At 38.8% G+C, this 10,067-nt stretch overlaps 1 protein-coding gene across 1 annotated transcript; it reads left to right on the forward strand.

Annotated features, from left to right (window-relative positions):
* The first annotated feature begins 5,244 nt into the window (after positions 1-5,244).
* Positions 5,245-9,900, forward strand: prdm12b (PR domain containing 12b). The gene is made up of 5 exons (XM_053610209.1): positions 5,245-5,958; positions 7,474-7,664; positions 7,753-7,908; positions 8,109-8,233; positions 8,492-9,900. Exons 1-5 carry the CDS (start codon positions 5,739-5,741, stop codon positions 8,943-8,945), a joined length of 1,146 nt encoding a protein of 381 aa, XP_053466184.1. The 5' UTR covers positions 5,245-5,738; the 3' UTR covers positions 8,946-9,900.
* The last annotated feature ends 167 nt before the right edge of the window (positions 9,901-10,067 follow it).

Consider the following 10,067-nt stretch of genomic DNA (forward strand, 5'->3'; position numbering starts at 1 on the left):
TCATCCCAAGACTCTTATTCATTATACATTCATAGTGAACATCCTGTCAGACTTATCTCTTAAGTGTTTTAGTATAATGATTTATAATCCACTATTTGGTGTCACCATGATAGGTTTCCATTTGACTCTGGTTCTTCTCAAGGTTTCTTCCTCATTTCGTTCCAATGAGTTTTTCCTTAAGGAAAAGAGTTGCTTCATGTCTATTGTTAACAATGTAATTTGTAACCACTGTACAAATAACATTTTATTCAATTAAATTTTACTCTCATTGGCTTTCCACTTTCCTTATTTGGCCATAGTTTCAAAGATCTTTTTATTAGGACCTCTAATTAGTTCTCTAATCACCTGCACTCATTCCATATTTCCTGTATTTAAGCCCTAGTTTCCTTTTCCTTTTTTTTTTCGCTTTTGCTTATGCTAACCTACAATTCTGACCCATGTGAATGTTAATCTTACATTTTCCAGTATTTAATTGTCTACTTTCTAATTCTTCTGTGTTATCTCTGGTTCCTGTTTTCAAGTACTTTGTTTGTTCTAATTGCATGTTTAGCTTCTTCAATTTCTGAACCTGTGTTGTGTTTTACAGTTCAAAGTTCAGATTCTGTTAAACTTTCCTCAGTGCTTCTTGCTTTGCTTCAGTCTAAACAGTCTGACTTTGTAGTGCTTAGACTACAACAGTGTACAAAACAGGAATCATTTCCTCTGAAGATAAAATGCAGGTTTATTACACAATAATATTTAACATTATTTAATGTGTATTTCAGTACCACAGAAAGATCTGATCATGGTGATAAAATTGTGTGGTGCTGAAGATGCCTATGTTATATACGAGCAGCAGACTGCTACTTTTGTGGAGAAAGTATGGTGACAGATTAACAATATTCAACCAAAATGTGACAGTATTTAATCAGTTTTGTGATATCTATAAATCAGAATTAAAAACCTTCATTATTTTACTGATAAGTGTGATCTATCATTTTTCCTTTTAATATGTCATGGTGATTTGCTAAATCCATCCAGTGTGAGCATTGTCATGTTCACCCACTGAGTAAGTCTGTCTCTGTCTCCCATGGACTCTGTCAGCAGCTGTTTCCAAATCCAACTCTTTAAATATCATTCTCTTCAGGGATAAATAAATGTATTGATTAATATACACTATGTTTTATCATGTCAAATATGTATGCTGTGTTTTGACCAAGGTGAATATATTTCTTGACGTTCTGTGTTTGTGTGCTTGCTGAATGTAATTTGTAATGTGGTTTTTGAGTTCAGCTCAGAGAGTGTAAATTTATTAGAGCTAAAGTAACGAAGGGCTTTATTTTCATGATCTCCACCAGATCTGAGTCTATTCAATACTGTGAAACATTTCTCTATAATACAGAAAAAAATCGGGGGGCGGCACTGGTCTTGAATGTGGATAATTAGTTCTCAATTTTAACTACATAAACTAGTCAGAAGTAATTAAACACTTTGGTTGTTTTGTCAGATATATATATATATATATATATATATATATATATATATATATATATATATATATATATATATATATATATATATATATGGCAGATTTAAAAGCAGGAATATGTGCAAAAGTATGTGAATAAACTTTTCATATTTTCTGCGCAATTTTATGAAGAGCCTTGGCAACTTCATCAGTTCCGACAAGATTCATTTGGGAGATTTGTCATGGGAATAATGGAAACAATGCTTTAAGAAAAGAGACTAGCTGTAAAGAATAAAATAGTGAAAATAAAATACATGCTGGAAGAGTTTGTACTTTATATGCGATCAGTCACTGTGTTTAGAGACTAGTCTACCGCTTGGAGTCAGAATGAATGTAATGTATCATAACGTATTTGCGCACCAGGTATTTTATTACCAAGGAAATATTGCTGCTTTTCGATTCCTCTTGTGCTTCCCTTTTATTTCACTGAGCTACCCGATAACTGCGGGGAATGTTTAGGCGTCTCACCGCTGTGTGCGCAATGCTTTGTTAAAACTGCCACTGTAAATGGAGCATAATCAGTTTACATTAAAGCAGCATGTACATTGCAATAAACGGCTCTGCAAATTAATTGGATGGTTACAATGTATTGGTTATGACAACAAAACCAGAATTCGCTAACAGATTTTCAACAAAAAAAAAAATAGGCTACAGGTGTACACTTTCTGAATTAATTTCGTATTCTCACATTTTCAATAAACAAATTTTCGTTTGCAAAATATTGTTGCACCAAAAAGGCAATACACTTAAGTGTATAAATGCCCATATTAAGGAGAGTAATTAAAACACTCGAGCCAAACGCTGACGGTCCTCTTTTGTTAAGCGTGTTCATTGGATTTGTGCACGTGCTGCAGCACGGTCCGCTCGTGAATAAACGCTCGACGCTTCGGCTTTATTGTTAGTAAAAAAAGTAATAAACCTCGAACGATGAATATGCATTAATGGTCGCGTGATGATATTGGTCGGCTGTGTTCCACCATTTGGGTGCGTTCCCAAGAGCGCGCGTGGGGAGCCTCCGAGCTTTCTGTTTATCCTCTTCTTTCTGTTTTTATTCGCGCTCTCCGCCTCAGCTGGTCTAAGTGGGCCAGACCTGGAGAAACCTCTATTTTGTTTTGTTGTGTCTCCTCTCTCTTTCAAATAATCAGCTGTGTGCCAAAAGTGTCCCCCCTTGTTTTTACGCGTGCCAGTCACCTGCCGTCCGCCTCGGTCCTTCCCCGCTTTTCTCTGAAGCTCGTCTTAAAAAAAAAAAAAAAGCTCGCCTTTCTCTCTCTAATTCTTTTGACTTTCCGCGGTCTGGATCCCAAGTGAGATTCAGATTGGGTACGTACTGAACCCCCCATTGTCTTTCAAGGGCTGTACTACGCTAATTAAATTTTATATCCAACCATATAAAAACCCACCTCTTCTCCATGCTCCCAATTCAGCTTTGCAGGCAGACTCTTCTGTTTTCTTAGTCTGAAAAAAAAATCCAGTGTTCATTGAGTCAGATCAGTTGAAAAACATTTGCAAATCTCTATTATTCCGGGATTTTTGTCCCCGTTCTTTTGTGATAAAAGCAGCCCGAAACAGCTTGCTGCTTTCAGACTGAAGCGCTCTGGGAAGCAGGATAAGGCCATGAATGCTAAGTGCATTACGCGCAAGGAGAACGTCTTTTTATCCCGCTATTATTAGGCTTACATTTATATCCACGATATCATTTGCATCTAATTTTCAAATTAAATATTAATTCAAGTCTTTAAAGCGCGATGTAGTGCTTCAGTGCAAGCCTTTTTCTGTGTAATGTTCTCAGCATTACTTCTTACGTAACTTTTTCACCAGTAAATCCATCTGTCCTTTTGCAAAATTTTTGTTTAGTACCCGAAACTTTGAGTAATTAGCGTTTTGTTTTCCCCAAGCAGGTGTTTTTCAATCTAATCTTCAGCTACTCACATATGTGCTACTGTGCTATGCGCATATGACTGTAATCAATTTCTGAGCGTGCTCAGAGCCGTGGCCAAGCTTTTTGAATCATTAGAAATATGACGATAAGTGTCAGACGTGTGGTGCAAAAGCCATGATCGTTGCAGTAGGGTTCTGTTGTAATTTTAAGAAGCATCGAGAAAGAAAGGTTCAGTCTCTAAGTGAACAGTTTGGTTCATCCCTAAACTTCAGAATTTCACTGCGCCTTTTACGCATTTGAGGCGACAGCTGTTAATAAGCGCGGTGAAAATGTGTTTATAAAAATGCTTAATATTCACATAACTGTATTTTTGTTGTTGTTGTTGTTGTTGATGTTCTAATATGTAGTGTCCATTCCCTCGATTTCAAAGCCTTTTCTTTTTTTTTATATGAATTTGGTATCGAATAAACTCTGAAATCTTTACATTTTGTATGAAACCAATAACAGTGCAATAAATATTTAATTACAATAAATATAAATCAATCTAAGTGTGTGCAAATCCTGTTCACCGAGGAGGGGCAAATACCTAATAAGGGGAGAAACCTGGAGGGGGTGGGGGGGGGGGGGTAAGGTCCCTCAAAAAGCAGCTGTTGAGTCCTAATCTGTTTTCATGCCCTGCCACTCACCTCCTGTCTCCCTCACTCTCCCTCTCTGTCTCTGTCTCCCTCACTCTTCCTCTAAGTCTGTCTCTGTCTCCCTCATTCTCCCTCTCTGTCTCTGTCTCCCTCTCTCTCCCTCTCTGTCTCTGTCTCCCTCTCTCTCCCTCTCTGTCTCTGTCTCCCTCTCTCTCCCTCTCTGTCTCTCTCTCCCACTCTCTCCCTCTCTGTCTCTGTCTCCTTCTCTCTGTACCTCTCTAGCATCGCGCTCTTCTCTCCACTCTTGCGCTCATGTCCAGTTTCACCCTCTCCTCTCTCCCAAACCCCAACCTTGACCAGACGTTTTTCGGACCTTCCCCTTGTATTCCCCCCCAAAAACAAAAAAAAAAAAAACACGAGTGCTTGAATGTCAACTCGCCCTCAAAGAACACCGTGAAAGATTGATTTCTGCGCCCGGCATTACATCGGAGCGAGTTGAATGGGAAACCCTGCAAGCCGGGGGACGGAATAAAGATGTCCTCCCTGTTGGAAAAAGGGGGGAAACTGCCCATTTAAGCTCAGTCCATCAACCTTGAAAAAGAGAAGAGAGAAAGACGTGGAGCTATTCAAAGAAAAGCCCATATTCCCCTCTTACAATACCTAAAGACTTTAAATTAATATCCATGAATATTAAATCACTTTGGCCTGAAAAAGAACGAAATAAAAGACTTGACCCCAGCGGCTTTATATATTATTGAGCTTAAGAACGTCATTAAAATCTATTCACCTGGAATATATGCTTTTAATTTCGATATGTTTACTAGGTGCTGGATAGCACATTCGGTTGTTTTGTCGATGCGTTTCTTTTTTATCTAATGCTCAAAACTGTGTATTACTGTTAATATAAGAAAAAAAGCAACACTTTGCAGAGTTTCTAAGTAAATTGCAGTGAATAAACAATTATATATATATATATATATATAGTGTTATTTCTTTGCAGTGATTTTTATTTTTCCATTACAGCAATATTTGATGTAAATTTACCCTACCGCATCGCAGTCAAATAAATAATCTCGGCTGTCAGTCAGGTTGCTTAACTTCTAACTTATATTTCAGACGCTTCTACCAAAATGTAAGTGGCATTATTTTTTCTGTAAATCCATCCATCGTTCCAGCTTGTTTTCATGCAGAGATTCCATGTTGTGTCTCTGGTGTGCTTAGTGTTTTCCCTACCAAGAGCGCCAGTGTGGGCCATTTTCACAAGTGTGACAGAGAGGCTGCTTATTTTAGTAAAAAAGTGCTTGTTGAATGTTGAACACACACACACACACACACACACACACACACACACACACACACACACACACACTGCCCCCACCTGATGGCCACTCAATAAATAGCGTGCGTTTCCCCCCTGTGCAAGAACAAGCCTACAGACACACAGCACACAAGGGGTGGGTCATTAATAACTAATTACCGCAGGTCAGACCCTAACGCATATATAAAGCCCACCGGGAGCCGGCACAAGAGAAACATTTTCAGCACTGCGCACCAAGAGGACAGATCGAGTTTAGATAGAGATTTCTTTTAATTTTTTTTTTTTTAAATGGCACATTAATTTTTGTTAAATAACAGACTCTATCTTGTTGTGTAACTGATTTACTTCCAAATAAGCGACATTTCAAACTGGTGTTAAATCATAGTGAGATTAGACATTATGGGTTCAGTGTTGCCCGCTGAAGCGCTGGCCCTGAAGGCTGGATTTAAGCCGCACACACTGGCTCTGTCAGACATCATCACCTCAGACATCCTACACAGTTTCCTGTACGGCCGCTGGAGGAACGCGCTGGGAGAGCATCTGTTCGAGGAGAAGAGCAGCGCCGTGGGACCCAAAACGGCCTTCACCGCGGAGGTTCTGGCGCAGTCATTCTCCGGAGGTGAGTGAGTGCCTCATCACTGCCTTTAACACCGCCAACAGCATTTCCCCCATCGTTTACTTTCAGTTCCGACATTCGGACAAGTTTGTTGATTTGTTTTGGGGTTTTTTTTTTTTCAAGACAGTTGGGTTTTTTACCTCATAAAAAATAAAGGATCTTAAAATGTTATTTAAAGAGATGCTGTGTCGTTCCCCAAAACTTTTCAGTGTGTGGTTCGTAGCCATTTTTTTCTTAACGATGTTTGCAGAACCAGACACTAAAAAGTTCCCTAAATAAACCAAATGAAGCTTGTTTGAGGCCGCCCAAAATATATTTATGAATTGATGAAAATGAATGAAACACTTTATACAATTAATAAAATCGTTATTTCATTTATAAAAAAAATTAATTAAACACTTTATTATTTCACTCCTTTATTCATTTGTTATACAGAAGAAAAAAAATAATAATAGCCAACAAAGTGTTAAAAGTAGCCTAAATCACATTTATTTTTCATAGTGTGTCATATTCCTCAGATTAATCATATCTGACTTAAATAAGGCTATTAAATTCATAAGCTTAACGTTGTGCTTGACCTAAAAAAGTTTCCAATGGGAAAGTATTAGAGGCAAAGAAAAGGTCCATTATTCAGAATAGCTTTCATTCATCAGCTCCTGGACTCTCTCTCTCTCTCTCTCTCTCTCTCTCTCTCTCTCTCTCTCTCTCTACACCGTTTCTCTCTTTCTGAAGTTCGCTGTTCCGACATTATTAAAGCGTGAAGTTCTGATTTTATCACTGTTCACACCATGTCAGCCGTCTAATCTCTCCGCTTTTGTAAATCTGAGATCCGCTGGGCATTTTCAAAGCCCTCGTTTTCAGTGCAGATTTATTGCTGAAACGTCCTTTAATGGATAACGAGTATGAAATGAAGCATTTCTTTTGAAAGCTTGTGGAGTTGTTCATTCACATTCCCATTGAAAGCACAACAAATCACCCCTTTCATCGATTTAAAGAGGTATTTCACATTCATTTGGACTGGCTTTTTTATGGTATGGCGGGATGTTGGAGCAAGCCGTGCAGAATGCTTTTGACACATATTTTTGCTGAAACATATTAATTGCAATGCTTTTGCAATACTTTAATAAGTAGGTAAAACCTGTGGATGAATGAATGCACGATTTGTGTGTAGTGTGTGTGTGTGTGTGTGTGTGTGTGTGTGTATGTTTGTGTGTGTGTGTGTGTGTGTGTGTGTGTGTGTGTGTTGTATAGATTCAATTTATTATTAATTTCTGGAGTTTTTATTTTGTAGATGTTTTTATATATTCTTCCTTTTCCATGACTTAATATTTTGCAGAAACTTTTTCAGTATCACATTTGATGAATGGAAAGTGTGGCTCCCAAAAATGCCTGATTGAAATCCAGCAGAAGTTGGCTGTTTAGATTCACAGATTTAAATATCTATTAGGACTTTATAGATCATATCTTTGCCTGAATATGATTGAGTTGTAAACTTTATTTTCTGTACCTTTTCTGCAGAGGTGCAAAAGCTGTCAAGTCTTGTGTTGCCCAGTGAGGTGATCATCGCACAGAGCTCCATCCCTGGTGAAGGTCTTGGCATCTTCTCCAAAACATGGATCAAGGCAGGCACTGAGATGGGACCCTTCACTGGCAGGGTCATTGCACCTGAACATGTAGACCTCTTTAAGAACAACAACCTCATGTGGGAGGTAAGGGCAAATAGGAGTCAGCTGGCTGTCAGTGAACTGGGGTTACAAACTGCAGGCTAAGTGTTCATATGTTCATGTTTGTTCTCAGGTTTTTAATGAGGACGGGACAGTGCGCTATTTCATTGATGCCAGTCAAGAGGATCATCGAAGCTGGATGACCTACATCAAATGTGCCCGGAATGAGCAAGAGCAGAACCTAGAGGTGGTGCAGATTGGAAGCAGCATATTCTACAAAGCAGTGGAGGTAAAAAATAAGACAAAGAATAAGAAATATATTGGTTTAGTTTTAAACACAGTTATACATTTAATTATATCAACGTATTTGTAAGTTCAGTTATAATTGTAGGTAATATCTGCATTTCAGTCAAATTCAGTCATCATTTTTTTTTTTTTTTAGTACATTTCATTTCTGAATAATGATTTCTGATCTTTTGTTCTCTTTAGACAATACCACCAGATCAGGAACTGCTGGTATGGTATGGAAATTCCCACAACACATTTTTGGGTATTCCTGGGGTTCCTGGCATAGACGAAGAACATCAAAAGAAGCATAAAAATGGTACTTCAGGATTTCAATAGACCTATCCTGTATTTAGAGTTAAATTTGGATGTCTGTTATAGACCAAGACTAAGCAAACATGTTTGAAGTAATTTTTTTTTTTCATGAATTTTGAAATCAAGTTTGACATCAACGCCTGTCATTTGTGAGGATATTAATAAATCCATCACAGATTTTCATAGATTTTCTTCCATCTAACATTTTTAGATCAATGTGATGCCATGCATGTGACAGTTTCCCCGATAATTCTTACTGTGTAAATTGTGACTGACATGTTCACATTCTCTCCTCTTCTAGATGATTTCCACGTGTGTGACACCTCGTCGTCGAGCACGTCCCTGGCCACTGCGGGTCGCATGCGCTGCGTGATCTGCCACCGCGGCTTCAATTCACGCAGCAACCTGCGCTCACACATGCGCATCCACACACTCGACAAGCCCTTCGTCTGTCGCTTCTGCAACCGCCGGTTCAGTCAGTCATCCACGCTGCGCAACCACGTGCGCCTGCACACCGGCGAGCGCCCCTACAAGTGCCACGTGTGCCAGAGCGCCTACTCACAGCTGGCAGGCCTGCGTGCGCACCAGAAAAGCGCGAGGCACCGTCCTCCCAGTGGCGGACCCGTGGTGGGGCTGCAAACTCCCTCACCTCCTCCTCCTCCTCAAATGGCAGCGGTGCCTCACCCGGCCTCGCTGGTGCACCACATACCCACCATGGTGCTATGAGCTGTCAAAGTGTCCCTTTGCTTTCAAACTTTCTAGCCTCATAGAGCACATGCCGCTGTTTGAAGTCGCACATCCTCTTAGTGGATGCTGTTTTGTTCATGCTCTTGGCTGTGTGTGGAAGACTCGGTGTACTTGATGCACATGGCTGAGGAGCTCAAGTTGTGACAGTACTGACATGAGCACCAGAGTGCGGTTTTGTACGTTTATTGTGTTGAATTCTCAGAGGCAGACAAAGCAGAACGTGCTGAGTAGAAGCCTTGAGTCTTCTTGTATCTGTTATATGTGGCTCATCCAAGAGCGAGCAATCTCAATGAGGTGGTCAGTCAAAGTGTGTAATCGATTAATCTTTGCATGCAAAATTGTTACAGTGTAAATAAAAAGGAGTGACAGCATGTAAACATGCCCCACCATTATTAGGTGACAGAAAAATAGCCACACGTTTTTTAAAAATATAAACCCTCAAAGAATGCACATTATGAGGCTGCTGTCGTGTATCAGTGAATATGTGGACAGGTCAGAAATGAATATATTTTAAGCCTCACTGGCTCCACCTACTGACCTGCATGTCACCTCCAGTGAGTAAAGTTCAGGAGCACAAATTTGTAAATAATCTGTGTAAGGTTTGTAAAGTAATGTGAATATAATTTTAAAATCTACTTCTGCAATTTACTGAACAGTCACTTTATTTGTGTATGTATGTAAAACGTAAATAAGAATAATTGGCTCTATTATATTATGTACTTTGTTTGCTGAAATAAACTCTTTGAATATTCACATTGTATGCTAATAAATGATTACTTAATCACTTTTAGTATAATATGTTTATTTCTGCTTTTTGCTTTGTTATCATTAATAATACTCCACGCCGGCTCATCTATTTAATATAACATTCATTTTAAAGATCATTTTTAATGAACAAAAACACAACTAAAAGGTGGAAAGGTTTGAAAATTAGAAATACCACCTAAAAATTTTAGTCTACCTTTAAGAGTAGATCTAGTAAGTCATATTATCACACAAATGTAAGTTGTTAGAGTATCTGCTATAGTTTTATTCACATTTGGCTCATTTCCAGTCAGTCAGTCATGTCCAGAAAGTCATATGACTATTTCTTGCACAACA

The sequence above is a fragment of the Ictalurus furcatus genome, chromosome 22, assembly GCF_023375685.1.
Source record: "Ictalurus furcatus strain D&B chromosome 22, Billie_1.0, whole genome shotgun sequence".
NCBI lineage: Eukaryota > Metazoa > Chordata > Actinopteri > Siluriformes > Ictaluridae > Ictalurus > Ictalurus furcatus.